The sequence below is a fragment of the Mangifera indica genome, chromosome 13, assembly GCF_011075055.1.
Source record: "Mangifera indica cultivar Alphonso chromosome 13, CATAS_Mindica_2.1, whole genome shotgun sequence".
In the NCBI taxonomy this organism is placed as follows: domain Eukaryota; kingdom Viridiplantae; phylum Streptophyta; class Magnoliopsida; order Sapindales; family Anacardiaceae; genus Mangifera; species Mangifera indica.
The window spans coordinates 11,788,633-11,810,351 of record NC_058149.1 but is presented as its reverse complement, the minus strand read 5'-3'; the positions used below and the strand labels follow the sequence as shown (position 1 = coordinate 11,810,351).

Genomic DNA, 21,719 nt, shown 5'->3' with positions numbered 1-21,719 from the left:
CATTTTTTGTCGTCCTCCTTAAATCTTCATGAGATAGATACCGTATGACCGATGATCTGGTGCTCTTCTGGCACACACAATCAAGGTGTGTACGTTTAACCATCCTTCACCAGGCCCCCACCACGTGTCTCTCTGATTACCTAGTATTATTATTCATTCAATCCTACGTTCCATACAATTTTGAAATTACTCTTCTGATTTAACTCATTTTAAATAAGAAAAATAAGTGAGGATTTATAAAACAAAAGCACAGGTGACACCTGTCACTTTGTCATAAGGGTAGGGAAATCCGGACCATGTATTAGGCTAGTTTTTGTTGTCTTGTTTATTTAAATATTTTTAATTTTACTAATTAAACGTGGCTCTAAGATCAACCACGTATCCAACTTCATTGGCTTGCTTTACGACCATAAAAAAATTATTATATTGTTAAAGAATTGTTGGCAGTTGAATTTTAAAATATTGGAAATATTAATTAATTAAAATAATTATTTTTTGAAGAGATTATTAAAAAAAAAAATACAATAATTTTAACTCTATCCATTTTAACCAAGTAAATAAATAACATATAATTTTTTTACCCTTCCTAACTTATCAATCTTTGACTCTCGTCTGCAATAATTCACATCGAAATTCAGGAGATCCAGTAAAAAAAAAAAATTACATTTAAGTATTAATCAAGGATATATTTTGGAAATTTAGGTATTAATCCAAAACATATTTTTTAAACGATTATATATTTTTATGATATATTATTATCATTATTTAAATTAATATTTATTATAAATATATAATATTATTCATTCTTATTAAATTGATTAATTATAATTACGTAAATGTAATTTGCTTACTTTTTATGGAAAATGGGTAAATAGGCTATTTGTTCAACGATTTCATCGGTTTGTGTATTTTAACAAGTGAGTGTAAAATGTAACAGTTGGATAAACGTTGAATTAGATGTAAATGCAAAATTTTACACTAAAAAGGGATTATCGTAATTTTTTATACATTAAAATCCATTAATAAGATATGTGGGTTGTCATTTGTGCATCGTTCTATTAATATATAGATGATCGAATGATACACAGATTCATATAATGTTATATAAATTTATGTAATATCTTTTAACTATTTCGATCAGATTTTAGATAGTTTTCATACTAAAAAACCATCAGGAAGAGAAATGGTGGAAAGGCAAACCAACGGGTGAAACAAAGTGATTGCTAGGAAGTGATGATTAGAAAAAATCAAATTTTAAAAGGGAAAATATAATTTTTTAAATTTTGAGTAAAAGAAAGAATTATTAAATAAAAATTAAATTTTTTATTAAATAATAATTTTATTTTTAAATGTTATAAAATTTTTTAATAAAATAATACATATTAAAAATTTGAGAATGCACTAAACTTAAGGTGTCTTTCGGCCTAAAATAGAGCTTGCGAGCTGAGCCCGGCTGCTCAACCTTGCCTCAGTTTTGAGACCTCCACGTGCAATTTCTCTGATCCTCGTAAAGCGTTGATCGATTTCAGGGATATTACACTTTACTGGATCAAGCCCTTAACCACTAAAATAGGTCCCATTATTAATGCCCAATATAACTTTTGTTTTTTGAAGGCAAACAAGCCATCGCGCCGGAATGCTAGCCTCCACAAGAGGGGAGCTTAATGAAGTGCGTATAAAGGAGTTTGTTTTAGGTTAAGTTCGAGCTCCTTCGACTTAAATCAATCTAAAATAAATTTAATTTAAATAAATTTGAATTTAAACTTAAGTGTTTAATATTTTCGAATTTAAATTTTGAAGAGTATTTTGCTTGTAAGGTTTACGAGTTTAAAAAATTTAATATAAATTTACTATAACAACATCATTTTAATTAATATGTATTAAAATAACATTGTTTAGTATCTAATTGAATTTAAATATCTTTGAAGCTAGCTTGAGTTTAACTTCATTGAAACAAGCTCAAGATCAAACGTAAATAAGCTCAAATTCGATTTAGTTCGAATTCAAGCGTAAAATTGAATTGAGAAAGACGCCCACGAAGATCACAAATAGAGTGTAAATATAAGACAGGTCCAGCCCAATTGAGTGGGCTTTAAAATATGGAGATTCGTAATTTAGACAGGTCCAGCTCCCGTCTTAATTTTATTCAATTCTGCTATATTTTTTAGTTCTCCATTCTATTCTATCATTTCATGTTCCCCTTGTCAAAACAGAATAATGAATGAACAAATGAGCAGAAAATGTTTGGAAAAGGATCAATGGCTTTTACTCGTCTCATATTTTGGAATCATTTGCACAACAATTATAAAAAGCAAATGGGTATCGCTACCCTCATTCCTTCACTTGATCGGTTTTTTTTTTTTTTTTAAAGTAATTCAAATCAAGTTTACAAATATAAAAGAAGTTCAAATTTTTTTATAAGAAGTACTTGAAATTATTATAACAATATAGAACGATGGATAAAAATAGTGAAACGGTGATGAATAGAGTGGTTTTTTAAATATGGGTCTACCTACTACTACTACTCGAGAATCTACATCCGTATTTATTTATTATGATTTTTGTTTATAATTTGACAACATAACCGTATGAATGTAAATAGGACTAGAGGTTGTTTTACATGTATGATTATATATTTGAATACTAAAATCTTAATAAAATGAATTTGAACACAAATTTTGAAATATCTAAACCTCTTTTTTGCCTTAAAATAATATTATATGAGCACGTTTTGAATATATAAAATAAATATATTTTATTTTTAATTTAAAATTATATATTTATTTTGTATTCTTAAAATATAAATATAAATATATATATATATAAATATATATATATATATATATATATATATATAATATTTTATTGGTGGGTCTTTTAACGAGTTTTACGATCTTCACCAGCTCCCTTCTCTGTACTTATAATCTTCTGTGGGGAGAAGACCGGGTTATCACTTTCTCCCAAAACTTGAAAATGGTCTTAAGCTTCTTTTAAAAGTTGGTCTACTTTGTTTCTTTTAAAATTATTTCTATATATGTATATATTATAATTTAGTTAAAATAACATGGTCCATCTGAAAAAAAATGATCGAAATGTTGTGCCTTTGAATAGTATATTGGCCACTGTGTTTTCGTCTTAGTCGAGGTGTTGAATAAAGAACATAAATTACTTAAATATTATGTGAAGAACGTCATTGTTGACGTTAGAGGTTTTGCGGATAATTACGCATTAAAAAAAAAGACCAATCACGTCAAAGATATTGAGCAATTAGCAGTTCTAATTATTAACACCCACGAGGCTTTAAATTTTACAGGTTGTTATAAATCTTTATGTTCTTCTCCAGGCCTAGGGTTTCTAAAAAAGGTCTTCATGAGTGGAAGACGTGGTGCCCATGTTGATACTTTTGTCTTATTTTGTCACGTTTTAAGGGGAGCGTGACCTGTGGAGACCATTTTTAAGGCAAAGGGAGTGGAGCCTGTATTAGTTATATTGTTTTCTTTTAATTTCTATGTTTTTTGTTGAGATTAAATTCCCAAAATACTTTTTATGGGCCAGAATTAATGATCAATGAATACCAATTAGAAGAGTAAATTAATTTTCCCACCCAAGAATTGGTTGGAAAACACTTTTACATTTCTTGATAATATAAACTATATTTTTCACCTAAATCCTAATTTTATTACGTAAATTAACTATGTAAGTGTATGATAATAGTTTTGATTTCCTAAATTTAAAAAAAAATAAAAAATCGTTTTCCTTTTTCTTTCTTTTCATTCTCTTTTTTTAAAAACTAATTATTTCTTTCATGTCCCTATTCAATACATTAAACTTCTTCATGCGACACCCACCACTCAAAACTCCTCCCTCGACACTCCCACCATCGATTTATCCACACTGTCAACTCAAGCCTCTTCACGATGAGCAAAGGTACAATCATATGATGGGTGGGGATGATAATGGAGGAGAAAAGCTACTTATACGATAAGAATGATCAATGATATGAAACTGCAAAAGCATTGAAACTATTTAATTTCAACTTCATGGGGTCGTTCTAATTAATTGCACTTAAACAAGTCGTGCCAAAATTGATTAAACTTGTTCTCTTTTGTTTTTTACATCTATGCAAATGTTTTCAATTTGCTTCAATCTTAACATTTTCAGGTATGTCCACCATTTTTTTAAGAACATATTCATGTAAAAGGAGGAAGTAGGAGAGAGCCAGCAGGGGCAAGAAGAAGAAGAAAATTGTTTATTGCTCGATGAATGTAAAAGGGATTTACTTCATGGTAAACAAGTATGTATGTATGTATGTATGTATATGTTTCAAATTCTTATGTACATATGTTTAATAAGCATATTCTCCCAACTATGATTAATTTACCTACAAAAAGCTGATTAATTTTGTATCCAGTACAATCAGATGCTTAACTTTCTACTTGCGCTCGTGTCCCCACTATTGATAATTATATTGCCGAAAAAACTTTTATTCCTTGAAGCACTTAAGAAGAAGAAGCAAATTAAGAAGAGAGAATGGTAAATGTTCCTCTGGAGAGAATTGGTGTATTAAACCTGGTATAATAAAGCAGAATCATTGTTTCAATGCACCAGAATGAGCACACAGATTATGAATAATGCCCTTTTTTTGTAGTTACTAAAGGCAATAAAATCATGTTTCTATATATGTGAGACATGCATGCCTTTCATTTCTTTTCTGCTGAAGTAAAAGTAGAATTTTGGAATGAAATTTCTGTCTTTATGCGGCATAAGTTTATATATTACCATTCTCCTTCTTTGTCTTCTAACGTTTCAATGCAAAAAGAGAGGGCTCAGAGGCTTATTTTCCTTTTCAGCCTAAGTTCGAGGCCCTACAATTTACAGGATACAAATGACGTCTTTACATAATTTTCTATAAGGATGTTAGTTGTATGTAACCTAGCTTGGTTTCTGTCATTTGTGATAATTTATTATCTAAAAGATATCTAGACCTAGCTCATTAGTAACATATAAAGGCTAGCTAACTAGATAAGCTAATTAATTTGGACTCCATGGTAGATTTTGTTTTCTCCAGGGATTTTTTTATTTTGTTTACCTAAAAAAATTGTGCTCCCCATACCTGATAGGCGCCTTTCTGACATAATATATATTATAACGTTACTTTCTTCCATGAGGCTTGTTACCCTGTTGTACGTATTGGTTACCTCTCCACTTCAAAATCACAACAATATATTTTTATCTACTAAAACTATTATCCATCATTAAAGGAAGGTTTCAAGAGATGAGTTATTCCAATGCAAGTAATCTTGACAATAATCTCGATATCATTACAAATTTAAATTCAGATTTTGTAACGTTCTAGATATTTTTATAACTTCAAAATATCCATTCAATATTTTATAATTTATATATAGATGCTTCATAATTTGAATTAAGGTTATATGATTTAATGTTTCTTCGTGTAAATGAAATCTTACAATACCCTCATGGATTATTGTCATTCGATTTTACTCATGATGTGCAATGCTTCAAAAGATGTGGTTCTCAACAGTATTTAAACGTCCATTTACTAGACTTAAAAAAAAAAAAATCACCCTTCAAACCAGGAAAGGTCAATGGCTTCAGTTATAAAATTTTTGTTGATGTATTAGGAAACCTAATTCAGGTTATACCTAACAACACTTAAGTGGGGACATAATTTTCTAGTACAAGTTGATCTGAGCACTGAAAGACGGTGAAAGATACATAGGTTTATACATTAATTAGGAAGCACAATCAATACGTGGAGTATTACACTTATTTAATCACATTAATAACCAGTCCTTTCTCTTATTATTGGGAAAGTATGTAGATCAGATTTACGTGTCACTAGCATCAAACCAAGAAAGATTTAGCATAAAAAATTGATTAAACAAAATGGACATTTCTGAAACAAATTTCAACGTCTGAACTAGATTTAGTATTACGTAGAAGGTGGCATCATGCTGCGGAAATGGAGTCTAAATATGTCAGTCTCCGTTTCGAAAATGGTCTAAAATAGGCCTTGGTAAGTCTCAAAATTTAATGTATTGTTGTTTCTGTATGTTGAATACCTAACATTCCCTTGTATGTGTGCTTCCATCACTACGTCAACTGACCTTTCAATTGCTGACCCTGAGGTACTGAATGAACTGTGAAATTTTCTTCCTTATTCAACCCTAATATCTATTAGTTTTTTGGGAATAAACATAAATAACTCCCCTTCTATCTAAAGATCGTATTGAATATTTGTCTCTAGAAGATTTTGCATCAAACGACGTGAAGTCTGGAACAAATCAACAGTTTAATGGACTTTACAAAATTAAGTAACAGTTCTCTTCCAATAAAATATTAGGAAAATACGGAATTGAAGGAAAATTAGTATTACTTCGGATGGGATAATCATCAAAATACCGAATTGATGGATAAAAACTGTAATTAGGAGGAAAGAATTTTGGAAGAGATAGTCAGACACTGTTAAAAGATGCTAATTAAAAGGAAAGAATCTTAGAAGTAGCAAGACACCTTTGGTTAAAATTTTGAATTTGTATTTAAAGAAGGCCAAAGGACTATTTCCCACCCAAAATATGCGTTTTTCTTAAGTTTCTCTCAATTAACTTTGAAAATACCATTTACCCACTCATGAGCTGTTAAATTTAACGGAACCCTAACCCCTGAAAAATTTATCTCATTTTCCACCCTAAAATTTCAAAAACTAACAATTTTCTCTAACCCAAGTTTTAAAAAACAGTGTTTTCCCCTTTAGGGTTTTCAATTTTTCAGAGTTAGTTTTCCTGTGCCTTTTCTTTCTCTCCAGCGACCTCCAGGCGGCTCCTCTTCCTCTTCGGCGCGGCCTCCTTCTGGCGATTATGCTAGGCACGGTTGTCGATTCATCTTCGTCGAGACGAAAACGAGTTGTCTTCGTCTAGACAAAGACAAGTCGTCTTCCTTGACGACAGTTCTCAAGACAACCGTCGGACGAAGGCTGCACTGGAGAGGAAGAGGAGTCACATGGAGGTCGTCGGAAAGGAAGAAACGGTGCCGGAAAACTAACTCAGAAAATTGAAAACCCTAGGGGGGAAAATGTAGTTTTTTTAAAACTTGGGTTGGAGAAAATTGTTAGTTTTTAGGGTTTGGGGGGAAAAATAAAATCAAATTTAAGTTTATTTTTAATAATACAGACAAAATAACGATTTTACCCTTGAAACCGTTAATTTTAACCGGTCACGGGTGGATAAATGATATTTTCAAAGTTAATAGGGGAAAACTTGAGAAAAACGCATACTTTGGGTGGGAAATAGTTCTTTGGCCTTTAAAGAATATCAAATAGTGGGTTAAAAAAGAAAGATGCTGATCCACTATTGCAGGCACCATAGTGAAGGCTACTTGGCTGGTTCTTTTCCAGCCCCAATGGTCAACGTGATGTGGACTCTGGACTTGGAGTTGACTGTGATTTTCATTTATCTCCAGTGTTTACTGCATAGAGAATCCCTAAATAATTGGGGGAAGTTAAAAGAATTTTAGATCCATTGGATAACCAAAATTTTAAGGTAAGCATGAAAGGAGTTATAGCTTCAAGTCATTATATTTGCACAGGTTTCTCCTTATAGTAATACTAACTATATAAATATAAACAGATAATTTATACTCTTATTCATCAATAAGACCTTCAGATTTTGAAGTTTGCTAAGTGCAGCTTGTAAATATTCTTAGATATTTACTCTCTTTCATCGATTTGTAAAGACGACTCAATGTAATAGAGCTTTAAACTTTTGCATGTTTTCATGGTTAATAATCGAACAAGCAGCATTAAGCTATAACATAAACAATATCAAAATGGTTGACATCAAGTGAAGAGTTAGCTACTGTTGCTTGTCCTTCTCGATGCATATTTGTTCTCTTCTTTTCTCGTTTCTCTGTTTGGGGTTTTTTTGGGTAGAGGGATGTGTTAATATATAACAGTGTTCTCTGTAGTAGCCACTTGTACAGTAGTATTACTAAGTCTCGGCCCCTTTTCATTTCAATCTTAGCTCTAGAGATCACCCTTTTCCCTCCTTCCATAAAACAGATAAGACTCAATCTATATTTCTAAAATTTCAGAATTAGATCCCATAATATCTCTATCAATTATCTATTTCTGTATAAGAATAATAGGATGTCTCAAATTTCAACCTAATCTCCATCTCTATATACGTTACAAAGCCTGTACAGTTGCAGTAACTTTGGCTAACTATCTAGTTTTCTTGATCAAGTCTAATTATGGATCACTTGAATGAAGTAGTAGGGAAAAGAATCCATGACAAGAAGATTGGCGCGACAGCAAGGTGCTTCATGGTGAGTGGACCTGTTATAGTTGGTGCTGGCCCATCGGGAATGGCGACTGCTGCTTGCCTTAAAGAAAAAGGAATCCCTAGCTTGATTCTTGAAAGGGCTAATTGCATAGCTTCCTTATGGCAGCACAAAACCTATGATCGCCTTCGTCTTCATCTCCCTAAGAATTTCTGTGAACTCCCTCTAATACCATTCCCAGAAAGTTTCCCCACTTATCCAACCAAACAGCAGTTCTTAAACTACTTGGATGATTATGCTAACCAATTTGGCCTGGAACCAGTTTTTAACGCCACTGTGGTCAATGCTGAATATGACCATCGCTGTAGGTTTTGGAGAATTAAGACTTTGGGGCTCAAACAAGAAGAGACTGAGTACATAAGTCAGTGGTTGATTGCTGCCTCTGGAGAGAATGCAGAGGAAGTTATGCCGCATATCGAAGGAATGCAAACTTTCAAAGGGCCCATTTTTCACTCTAGCTCGTACAGATGTGGAGAAATATTTCGTGAAAAGAAAGTACTTGTAGTTGGATGTGGAAATTCAGGTATGGAGGTGTCTTTGGATCTCAGCAACTACAATGCCCATCCAACCCTCCTCGTTAGAACAGCGGTGAGCCCACAAAAATTTCATTTACATGGTTCTTCTCTGCCATAATTTTTTAACCTGAACCCCTCCATAAATATCTACATGAGAGAAAAATCCATAAGCAATATCTAAGAGCAATAATAGAGTCAGTGCTGTATCTGTTATATACTTCTTATAGCAAGAAATTTGTAGTGAAAAAAGAATATCTTTTATCTTTTTCACTCACTTTCTCGGAATTTGTTTGCATGCGCAACAAAGGTCATCAACAGGAAATCTATCATTTATGTTGCAGTCAATCTTCTTTGTATAAATTTTTTCTCTCTCTTTCAGATTCTACCAGGGAAGTGATGAACTGGAAAACGCATACGCTAGGATATTGGGTTCACAAATAATCACACTGACATTTATTTTATTCAAGATTTTAAATAAAGTAACCCTTTTTTTAAATTGCAGGTGCACGTTTTGCCTCAAGAGATAATAGGAATATCAACTTTTGGAATATCTATGTTCTTGCTCAAATGGCTACCCGTACGTCTTGTGGACCAGTTTTTACTTCTAATGTCGTGGTTCCTGCTCGGAAACACAGCTCAAATTGGAATCAATCGCCCCAAGCTTGGCCCTCTTCAACTAAAGAATTTGACCGGAAAAACACCTGTATTAGACGTCGGCACAACAGGAAAGATTAAAAGTGGGGATATTAAGGTTAGATTCTCCTTCATATTACATTTCATTTTCAATGTTACACGGTCAATATCGAATCATGAACCTTAACCAACCCACTAATCAATATTTGATTTAATATTAGTTGCTTTTTTTCTTTTTCATAGCTGAAACTTAAGCTTGGGCTTTTGTTCTAGGTAATTCGCCAAGGAATCAAGAGATTGACGAAAGATAGTGTGGAGTTCGTTGATGGGAAGAAAGAGAATTTCGATGCTGTCATTCTAGCTACTGGTTTCAAAAGCAATGTAGTATCTTGGTTGAAGGTACTTTTATTTATTTATTTATTATAGTTTTTATATAATTACAGGCAATATATGAAAGCTGAAAAGAGTATATATGTTTGCCCTTGGGATTTCATTTCAGGAGACAGATATGTTTTCTCAGACAAATGGGATGCCTCGGAAGCCATTTCCAAATGGATGGAAAGGCGAAAATGGGCTGTATGCTGTAGGATTTACTTACCGTGGCCTCCTTGGTGCCCCCATTATTGCAAGAAAAATTGCTGAAGATATTGAGCATGAGTGGAAAGCTGAGGCCGCAAATTTTATAGCTTTCACTCGTGCTTCTGAATTATAAGCCAACGTAAGCATCAAAATGAATAAAATCTTCTACTAATAACCTGCAACTAATGCTAAGAAGTTTTTCCTCGTTTGAAGGAGCGATTAATCCTAATTAATCTTTCAATTAAATTTCATATTTTTCTTTTTATTTCTTTTGGCTTGGCGTAGCAAGTGTATATCTTGTACATAGATTTTGTTTTCCAATTGATTTTGGAATTTAAACTTAACTTTTGCTCGCAAAGCTCTTTTTTTTTTTTAACTCCAGAATGATTCCATCACTATGATGGAATTTGCAGCTTGGAATCAGATTTTTATTTTGACATTGAGGAAGCCAGGGACCATGATACATCTTATTTTGTAGATCGAAAAGAAAAAGTGATTCAAATCAATAATAGGGAGGCCGCCCATGAAGAAAGAATTGACCCTTCTCAGGTTGTGTTTTATTGTATACAAAGCTTATTAAATTTGAATTAGGTGGTAGAAAGGCTTAGGTTTTCCCTTTCCTCATCAGTAACTTGGACCACCATTATCATCGAGGCTCCATATAATCTCCACCATAATTTGTTCTCCGCCATACATAGCTTGAATGGGGTCTCAACTCTGTTATATATTAAAGACAAGTATATTGTAAACGACCAAAATTGTTGAAAAACTTTATCAAAACCTTCAATATTAATTAATACTATTTAAAGGGATAGATGTTTTGCCCTTTTATGCAAATTTTATCTACATTTATTAATTTTTTATGATAAAAATATTCATATTTTTAATTAATATAACAAGTAATATGAATAATATTTTAAATAATTATATTAAAGGATATTTAAGTAAAAAAATATTTTAGCATTTTTTATTACATAACATAAACATAATAATTATTTATATGAACACATTTTTATAAAAAAAATGATAATAATTTATATTCAGTAATTTTTAAAATAATCAATTTTCATAATAGTATTTCATTTTTAGTTATAAAAGATTACTTAAACCAATTACACCCTAAGGTGTGTTTAGTTTGGATAATATTTATTATAAAAAATAAAATATTACTATAAAGATAAATTATCTAAGATATTACTGGGTATAAATTATTACTATATTTGATAAAAATTGATAGATATAAATAATTATTCTATTTTATTAAAGGTAATAAAAAAATACTAAAATATTATTTTATTTAAATACCCTTAAATATAATTATTCCAAAATATTTTTCGTCTTACTTATTATATTAATTGAAAATAAAATTATTTTTTCTTAAAAAATTAATAAATATAAATATAATTATTATAAAATCAAAATTATTTAAATAATTTTTTAATTTATAAAATAAATATAGTAATCATATTCCTATTAATAATAAAAAATTATTAAAATATTTTATTTCTTATAAATATAAAATATATATATATATATATATATATATATATATATATATAAAATAAAATATAGATAATTAAACTAAGTGTTTTAACTCTTGAACCAATCACAGTCTAAGTGTTCAATTAGTACAGAATTGGACTACGTTGTTTGGAAAAATTAAGAAACAATGATTAGTGTTTAAATAAGAGACGTTGGCAGGTTTTATTCCGACAAAAGGGTATCGATGAGAACGTGTACACAAGTCAAATCATCTGGCTGAGGGACAGTGACGGTAGAAGTAATCTGTAAGAGAGATCAACATCAAAGAGTTTCTTCTTCTATAAAATCCAAATCTATGAGTGGGCCATCAAATAATTGCCTGGTCCATAAGATCTCCTAATTCAAATTTGTCAGCTGCCGACTATATTTTTTCCTTTTACTTTTATAAAAATATTTAGGTGGGCAGATAATAAATGAGACTGGGGCAACCACCACCGTTGCCCACTAACACCATCATATTTACCCTTTCGTCTGTCGTGCTCCTCGTGGAATTATATATTCTAATTACTTAAAAAAGGCCAAATGACTCTTATTTATTTATTAATTTTTAAAAATTTATCAATTTATTAGATTTTTTATTATTATTAAAAATAAAATTATCAATTAAAAATTTTATTATTACTCTCTAATTTTATATTTTTCAAGTTTTAAAAATAATTTTTCCCCCTCAAATCTAAGCATTTCAACTGTCATACTTTTCCCACCTCTGCCAGCCCTCCTTCACCCCTCTTTAGTTTCAATTTCTATTCGTCATTTGGGTATATGAATAATACTTTTTCACATCTAAATATATAAATAATATTTTTTCATTCAAAAAAATCTTGACATTATATATAAAAAGTTAAATTACTAATTTATTATATCATCTTTAATTATTTTATTTTTCAAAGTTATTATTTCACACGTATTAACATTTTCTTTTTCTTCTTTTTTCACACTCTCATCCTCTTTTGGCATGGTCGACCACCACCACCACCACTATTGTCATCATCTCACTTACCCTAACAAGTCATCCCACACTCTCAATTTCATATTCCCACAATAAAATTTATTATATTAAACTTTTGAATTGTAAGTTTATTATATTGGGTCTCTAAGATTTTTTTTTTTTTCTGGGATCTCTTACTTTTATTAAAGATTCTTTTCATAGGAAAATTCTTAATCATATTGTCTAAGATAATTTTCCTGAAACCAAAATACTAAGAAATTTATATCTATTTACAATTCCCTATTTCATTCATATATCTCTCCAAAATTATTTTATGTCAACACAATGTCACGCGTCTCATCTTTGTCTCCTCCAAAATTATGCATAATCATTCACAAGAAATCTTCCCTTTCAATATTAAATAAGTATCTTGGATTATCTCCTTTCTATATCAGTTTTAATTAAACCAACCATTGTTTATTTGGGGTTTAATTATTAGGGAAATTATAAAAAATGGCCAAAATACCCTCCTACTAAGTAAAAATGCCCAAAGTCACTATTTTCAAGCAAAAATACCCAAATTCACTATTCTTAAGCAAAAATACCTATGACTTTTTCTAAAATATCAAAATTACCTTTTCCCTTATTTATATAAACCCTCCTTACTCATTATAAGAGGTTAAATGAAATTTTATTAAAATTAAAGGGGCATTTTGATATTAAACATTATAAGAGCATTATAAATTTCTCAATGAAATTGTAGGAATAGACTCGCATTATAAATGAAATTTTAGGTTTTTTCGAATTTCACCGTTTTACGATATATAGACTCGTATTTTCCAGATTTCTGAATAATTTTTCAATTGTTGTCATTCTAGGGTATTTTAACTTTTAGAATTCGAATTTCAGTTCTATTTTTTTGAATTTCACCGTTTTACGATATATCTATTCGTATTTTCTAAATTTCTGAAGAATTTTTCGATTGTTGTCCATTGATTAAGTAAAACTATAGACATAATCCAATGAAATCATTATATTTGGTATATGACCACATGTTAAATTCGTATTTTCTAATAGATTAGATACGGGTTTTCAAAATTTACTTTTTAATCGACATAATCCAATGAAATCGTTATATTTGAAGGTTGAGAACACAACTTATATAGATGCATTTGATAAGAATTTATTGATTCGTGGGAAAACATAACCCGATGGAATATATGTCCTGTGAGAAATTTAAAATTATTCAACAAGACCTATTAAACTTGGAGAAATCATAAATTTGAAGTGAATATAGTCGGTTGAGACTTGTCAATTAATTTTTTTTTTTAAAAAAAAATTTGATATAAGTAGAGTCTCAATGTTGCATGTTTTAATTAATTGATTAATTAAAACTTATTTGTAAGAGAAACTATAGGTCATGTACCTTGGCAAGACAAATAGATTATGTATGATTTTTCAAAATCTATTTTAGATAAACATAACCCAATTAAATTGTTGAATTTGAATGTTGAGAAAATAAATTATTTAGACTCATTTGATAAGAGTAAGTTGATTCATCTTGAAAATTTTAATCTATATGATTTTTATGAAACTACTCTAATTGAACTTTAATACTAATTTGAAAACTTTTTGGTTGATATATGCTTGGAAAAAAAGAAAGAACTTTGAGGCATATCGTACTAGGAATTAAAGATATGCATGAAAAGATGGTTGTTACAAGAAAATATTTTGTTGAATAGTGACAACCAAAAATAAAAACTTCATTACGAAATTGAATGGGGGACGAATTATTTAATGGTTGCTTAGTAATTGTTAATCACTCTTAACAATATGATTATGAATTCATGAACCAAGTTAAGATAGAAAAATAACTATGTATATTTCCTCTCATGCTTAAATTTTGATTATGGAGGAGGAGGGGTTGAGTCAAGTAGGATTGATGATCAAGTTGCGTTTGCAAAAGATCGATGTTGAAGACAGGATGTGAATGACGGCCTCTGCATGGTCCAACAGGCATTTGATAGCCACGCAGACGACAGAAGGAGCTTTCCCTGTAAATGTACGTACACTTGGAGCACATGCGCTCTCATCGGTTTCATTGACTTATTTACTGCTTTTCTTGTGGGGGTGGTCCAATTCGTTTTTATCAGGACCATTAGGCTTAAATGGTATCATACCAATTCAATCATCTTGTGTTATTTCATATATTTTCTTTTGAAAATGATTTATTTCTTCTTTGACATTCACCCTTAATCATTACATTTACTTGTACAACATAATTGTTACAATTATTTTTCCATCAATGCCAACTCTAGTAGATACAAATAAAACTGTATTTTTAATTACTAATGCTTGTCAATTTTCTCCTGACGGCAGAGATTCTGTATCTCTCTTCTTCTTCTTCTACCACTACTTTTATCTCAATTCCTTTTATGATAACTTTTCACTTTTTCTTTATCTATTCGAGGTAGACTCTAGATCTTCGAATACAAGCTTAACTCATATATAAATTTGCTTTTCCCCCGTGTTTTATTGATTGAAACTTTCCTTTCATATCTTGTTAATTTCGGTGGCAGAATGAGCATGTGGTGATATTTACACAAAAATAGGCAAGTTTTGGGAGATGACGATGGTAAGCACGAAAAGAGGTTGGGTTATTTATGGAGATGAGAGGGGCAAGACAAGCAGGCGCGCTCTTTAGTGAATGGAGAACATGACATAACTACTTCTCCGTCTAGTTGCCTTGTCAGAAGAGAAGAGATAAGAACATAATCAAAGATTAATGAGTGGGGAATGTTAGAGATACACGTAAATTTCACGTTAATTGGGCCACCACTTTGATACTTCATGTCTTGTTCAATCATAAGCTCAACCCTCAGTACTCCCAATCTACTGGAATTCTTAATCTCATTTAATTTATATTCAGAAAACTTCCACTTTCTCAATAATTCTATTCATCAATGTAACAACTAGTTAATCTTTTTTTTTTCATAGCAGCGTATGTATGCATCATCACATCAACTCTACATGATATTTTTTTCTAAATTTTCAAACAATACAAATTAGTGTCAGTAGATTGATTGCTATTAGGGTGGTCAAGCAGAGCCGTCCCTACATGTATAAATTAGCGGAGAACTCAAACTCTCGCTAAAAGTCTTCATACACTTTTCCTATTCTTTTGACACAATTCAAGGTATAAATTTCCCACCTCCCTGACAGTTATTTGGAATGTTCAATCACCAATCCAAGCTTGTAAGGCATGATTGTTGAAATTAAATACATTGGTCTACTGCATTTATAGATCTTGGTAACTGCAAACTATAAAACTTCACTATTAATTTTGAGATGTCATAGCTATGGTTGAATTTAATAGTAGCTTGTAATGTTAATGCATGCCAAATACTACTTTAAAATACGAATAAAATGTGCCGAATATAGATAAAGATAACACTTAATAATTGAATCAGGAACATACGTTCCAAAGAGTTTACATGTGTTCCAAATTTCCTTCAACTCTTGATCGGATCATTACTTAATAGAATGATTTGAGATCTTTTGGAATAAGTTAAAAAAGTTATCAAATATGTATTGAGAGTCTTCATTCAGAAAAAATGAAGAAGTCGCTGAAAAGTTCAAGAGGGCAAAATTTTTTGCTTTGGGAAGTCATATACTTTGTGAATATTTTAGGGTTTACAAGGAGCTTGATAATTTAATAGATTTGGAAATTCATGGTAACAAAGAAGCAAAAACGTGTGTAGATGCATTTTTTATAGGCAGATTGGGAATGAGTAGGAAGTTATTTGAACAATCCAAGTCAAGTCACTAACGCGTATCATCAATCTGGAAAGGCCTCTGAATTATATGCAATAAGAAATCATGAACTACATGCAGTTGATTTATGGTCAAATTCCTCTTCTGTTAAGTTCACACAACTAACACTGAAGAGACTACTATTATATAAACTGCACGTAACATCTCACCACATTATCAATTCGTAAGTCAATCTTGCATGCGGGTAAAAGATGTTATATGCAAACATAACAAGAAAAGTAAGATCTGATAGATTCAACTATTTTTACAATCTCCTTATAGTGTTAAACTCAGTTTTTTACATTCATATAATTATATTTCTTTTTGTTTTATATATAAAAACCAATTTCTGTCGATTTTGGATTATACACTCTCAATAAAAACTAAGTTGAAATAAATATCTAAATTCAATATTGTACTAAGAATAAATTGCATTCAACTATGTAATTATATGTAGCCCAATCTCTTGCCTATTAGATAAGAGGATTGTACGGAGCTAAAATAGTTTTTTTAAAGCAATTTTAACATACATATTGTTACATTTAAAACTTATTTTATTTACTATTATTTTATTATTTACTTGCACAAAATTACATCTCTAATTTGATATGCTTTTCATCCGAACATATTTCCACATAAACAGTACGAAAAAAGAAAAGGAAATCGTTTTTACTTTATATCTATCTTTTTTTTTACTGTTTTGGTTAAAAATAGGAAATTTAGTGAATCACTATTTAGATATTAGTCGGATGATAGGCCAATCTAAGAGGGCTTTATAGGCTTCAAGTATTAGTCCATTTATGATTTATACGGCCTGTAACTTCTTATGATTCGTGAAACATCTTGTATCCTTTAGGTGGCCACACTCTTTGGCCCAGTCTTCCTTAGTCCACAAAAACCCAAAGTCCACATGACAACCCCGAGCATCTGGTTTCAAAATTAAATTCTATTTACCTTTTTTTTAACCAGAAACTTGCCTATTTAACTAGAGGGGTCAATTTTATTTATCTTGCACTATGGCATTTTATACCAGTAAATATTTTATTTTACAATCTAACTGTTATCATATATTATAAAATAAACTATTCTTTTTTTAAATAATTATCAACAGAAACATTTGATGATATGACTTCATGCATATTGAAATAGATTAGAGCAATACTATATATACTCACTTTGGATACACAAATGTATACACACTCATATGTGTCATCATATGATTGGTTATTATTTTATTCTTAATTCAAAATCATCCAATCACATGATGACACATATAAATGTGTATACATTTGTATACCCAAAGTAGGTATACATAGTTTTATTGAATAGATTAATGGAAAGAAACACATACGAAGTTGGAATGATCCTAGCCCAATTTACACCAGAACCCTAATCACATTCTCCAGCACTTAAAATGCAAGGCTTACTGGTTTTCGTGGTAGTTTCAGGGTTATAATATAACAATAAAGAGTAATATTATATACACTTAGTTTAAGTATATAAAAATGTATACATTTATATGTGTTATTATATGAGTGGGTATTATATTATTTATAATTTAAAATCATTTAATCATATGATAATATATATCAAATATATATCCATTTGTGTACTTAAAAATAAGTATATATAGTTTCAAAATGACATATATTTAAGGGGTGAACTATAATTTTTTAAAATATTAGTGATGTTAATGAACTTTATTTATTTGGGGGTTTTGGAAATTGGAAAAAGTTTAAGGTGTTTTTAGAATTTTTAAAATTTTAATCTGTCCATCAATAGTTGAGAAAATGACAATCACACTATTGAAAAACCTAATAAAATGCAACATTTTAATGTTGATCAGAATTTTTATATTTTTAGAGGTTTAAGTAACAAATTTAAAATTGTTAAAGATATATTGATAATTTGATATTTATATTGAGTGTTAAAGTTGGTTTCATGATTTTAATAAAAGGGTAAAATAATTATTTTCAAGAAAAATCAAACAGAATTTTCTAACAGCAATAGATAACAGATGAGAATATAAATTTTTAAAACTTGACAGAGGGAATTTGTCATTTCATCTAACCTTGGGTGGACATTAATCATTTGGCCTTGATTTAATGATCATTGTTGATAAGGATAAGAAATCTCGAATTCATTGTTAACTCAATATAATTAATCTTTTACAGATTTCATTTCGTGCAAAATATGTTAATTTCCAACTAAAGAAAATTAAACTTAAACAATCACAAAATATTGACTCACAATAATAAATATTCAATTTTAGGGATCAAATTATTTTTAGAAATAATTTTTTAATTTTTTGAATACAAATTTTCATCAAATTTGTTATAATAAGTTTATGATATTGAAAAATAATATTAAGATAATTTAAGTGTAATTTACTCTTCTATTCTAACTACCATTCAAAAGCACTAATCAAGAAACGAAAAACAATAAATCAAGTTTTAGGATTTTTTTTTTTTTTTTTGCATTAAATTAAAAAATTTACAACCAGCAGAAATTGTAAACAAGGAGACTCAGAAACTGAATCAAGAATAGAACCAAATAAAAATTAAGCCGAATTTCCTTTTTCTTTTCTCTCATCAGAGTATGGAGTCAGGGGATGATATGAAAAAATCTATAATCTCTCTGACCCTAGCTTCGGCGTTGAACTGGGATGATGATGAGATGGATGGTTTGAAGAGGAACTGAAAAATTCAGCGTACATTTCCATGAAAAACTTGTCGACAATGTCGATATAGGCAGGACAAGTGAGGCGGGAATAGTAATGAAGAACCTCTTCTATGTCTAACAAATGATCCACGTTGCTCATATCCATCATCTCTAGCTCCTTCAGCTTTTCTAATAGAAAACAGATCTTTTCCTCCCTTGTAAGTGAATCTAAATCTTCTTGTCTTTTCTGTTTTGAATATTGAGGCGTTTCTCTTCCAGGAATAATTTGATCCTTGTTGCTCTTCTCATAACTTGGCTTCGTAAGCTTCATGAAACTCCCGTTTAGAACCTCCTTCTCTTGTTTCATCGGCGACGGTGTCATAATATTCTTCTTCTCCGATCTCCTCTTTGGAGTGAAGTCAGTGTAAAACTTGTCAAGTTCTTTGTAACTGGCTTGGATATCCATTTCAGCGTCGACCGTGTTAAAAGATTTTGGATTGTAGAGAGGGGTTTTGGGTATTCTTTCGTAATGATCAGTAGCAGAAAAGAAAGACATGAAATTTTTTAGGGTTTTCTGAAAGAACTTTTTGGTGTTGGAAATGGATTTTCTTAGCAGCATTGGTGGCTCTAATGGAAGTAAATTTGTAATCTCTTACCTTCTACAAGAAGAGCACTACCCTTTCAGTCACAGACGATAAATCTCTCTGCTGGCTTCCCTTGGAAGTGAAGTTGGTGAAGTTTTCTTTATAGAGATAAGAGACGTTGGAAAGTCATCGAATGATTGAAGATTGTTTAACTCAGAAGAGAAAAATTAACGTTAATTTGTCTGGACAGGCTCCCTTCTTGTCATTGTGCTTTGTTCTTGGTGGCCAGGAGTCCCCACTATGCTCTCTCCCGATGGAAAAAGAAAAAATGAAAACTTACGATGGTGTCTTGGTTATAATATAAAGATATAAAAATATGATGTGTTTGGTTTCAGTTTGAATGTGGAGTTGGTGCGTAAGCTCTTTAGCAGAAAGAAAGGAGCGGGTGCGGTGGTTGAACTGGTTCTCTCGGTCAGCTAATTTGATTGATTGCCTTCACTTGTCTATCTATACGTACAAACCTTACATAAAAGTTGGATAAGGAAATTTACCCTTAAAAAAGTGGAGTTTTAAATTAAGAACAAAACGAAAGCAATTGACCCCACTAATAGTGCTTTAATTACAACATTGTATTCTTTTGGTCTGGCAGTAGGAAGGAACCATTGTTTGGCTGTTTCTTAATATATTAATATTTCAATTGCCATATGATTGTAGCTAGCTGTTGTATACGAAAAGTATTATATTCTTGGTTAGTGCCAAATGAGACAATCATCATCCCGTGAATCACGCAGTGGCTAGACTTTTCAATCCTCTCGTTATCCTAATTAATGCCTTTCATACAGTTCAACACTTTTTTCAGTTCATTTATTTCTACAGTCTAATTGATATGTCATATTTTGTATTTGTCAATTATATGATTGCCTTAATAACATTTATTCTAACTTTAAGAGTTTCTGACAATCCTAAATGCATAGGGTTATTGTCACGATTTAAGATTGGTTAGTATGACAGGAGTTTGGATAGACACAATTGATAAGTATGCTTAAGGGTGGTGAGTGTGTTGTTGCTTGTTAGGGGCTCTCCAACCACATGGCGTGCACAATATAGCTAGAGGCATATTAAAGAATGATTAGATCATTCTAATCAAAAGTTGAAGTCATTCTCCTAATAAGTTTAAATAGGATGAAATCAGTAACCCTAAATAATAATATGAACACATACAAGGTTAATTCTCACAAAGATAGTATTAAAAATATTACACAAGTAGATTAAAAGGTCTAGTGAAGTCTTAGTTTGTTGTGTCGTCTTTTCTATTGGGAAGAACAAGTGTAGGTTGTTTCCATACTATTCTTAAGAGGATTTGTTGCTCTGTTTTTTTTTTTTTTGACATAAATATACTCATTTACATAAAAAATAATAATAATAATAATAATATGTTAACCAATTTTTTTTTTGGATAAATTTGTTATAAAAATATCTGGTATGATTCTTAATCCAATGACTATTGCCCAGTAAGCATAGATTGGCATTTGAAAGTAAAAATATCCAAGAACGGTGCTAATGTGGAATATAGTTGGCAGATAGATGAAGATGGAGTATTGTTTATCAGAGAACAGAAGAACTGGAGGTGAGTGTGACTACAAAACAGCTACAGAAAAGCTTTGAAGAGTCTTAAGACCATACACAAGTGGCCATACATCTTGAAGTTGGTATCAGTCTCCATCGAGTGTGACCTAGGCGGCGCTCTCACGGCTCTTTCTTTTTCATTTCATTTTACTGCTTGCCGTTGTCGCAAGCTTCAACTCTCTCCTTCCCCAACTACTCCTTCTGACTTTTTTATTTTATCCTAATCTCAGTAAATGTGTTCTTTGTATCAATCTGTTAGCCAAAAAGGGGAAAACATGTTACTATTATTGTTTAATAAAATCCTTGTCTCCTCTGATATCAATTTGCATCTAAAAAGGTCCTGCAAGTTAATTATTTTGCAATAAATCATTCTTACAGGCCAAAATTCATAGATAATCCGAACTGCTTTACACTTTCAGACAGCCCATATGTTAAATCACAGTTGTGCTTTGTGCTTTTAACCGATGAAAGATATTT

At 30.7% G+C, this 21,719-nt stretch overlaps 1 protein-coding gene across 1 annotated transcript; it reads left to right on the top strand.

The window, feature by feature from the left end:
• The first annotated feature begins 8,021 nt into the window (after positions 1 to 8,021).
• On the top strand, positions 8,022 to 10,432 carry LOC123194462 (indole-3-pyruvate monooxygenase YUCCA2-like). The gene is made up of 4 exons (XM_044607666.1): positions 8,022 to 8,949; positions 9,379 to 9,627; positions 9,783 to 9,908; positions 10,009 to 10,432. Exons 1-4 carry the CDS (start codon positions 8,272 to 8,274, stop codon positions 10,219 to 10,221), a joined length of 1,266 nt encoding a protein of 421 aa, XP_044463601.1. The 5' UTR covers positions 8,022 to 8,271; the 3' UTR covers positions 10,222 to 10,432.
• The last annotated feature ends 11,287 nt before the right edge of the window (positions 10,433 to 21,719 follow it).

Coding starts and splice junctions, on each gene's coding strand:
- LOC123194462 (XM_044607666.1), top strand. CDS start 8,272: ATGGATCACTTGAATGAAGTAGTAGGGAAAAGAATCCATGACAAGAAG. Junction 8,950..9,378: donor CCCTCCTCGTTAGAACAGCG/GTGAGCCCACAA, acceptor TTTAAATTGCAG/GTGCACGTTTTGCCTCAAGA. Junction 9,909..10,008: donor ATGTAGTATCTTGGTTGAAG/GTACTTTTATTT, acceptor ATTTCATTTCAG/GAGACAGATATGTTTTCTCA.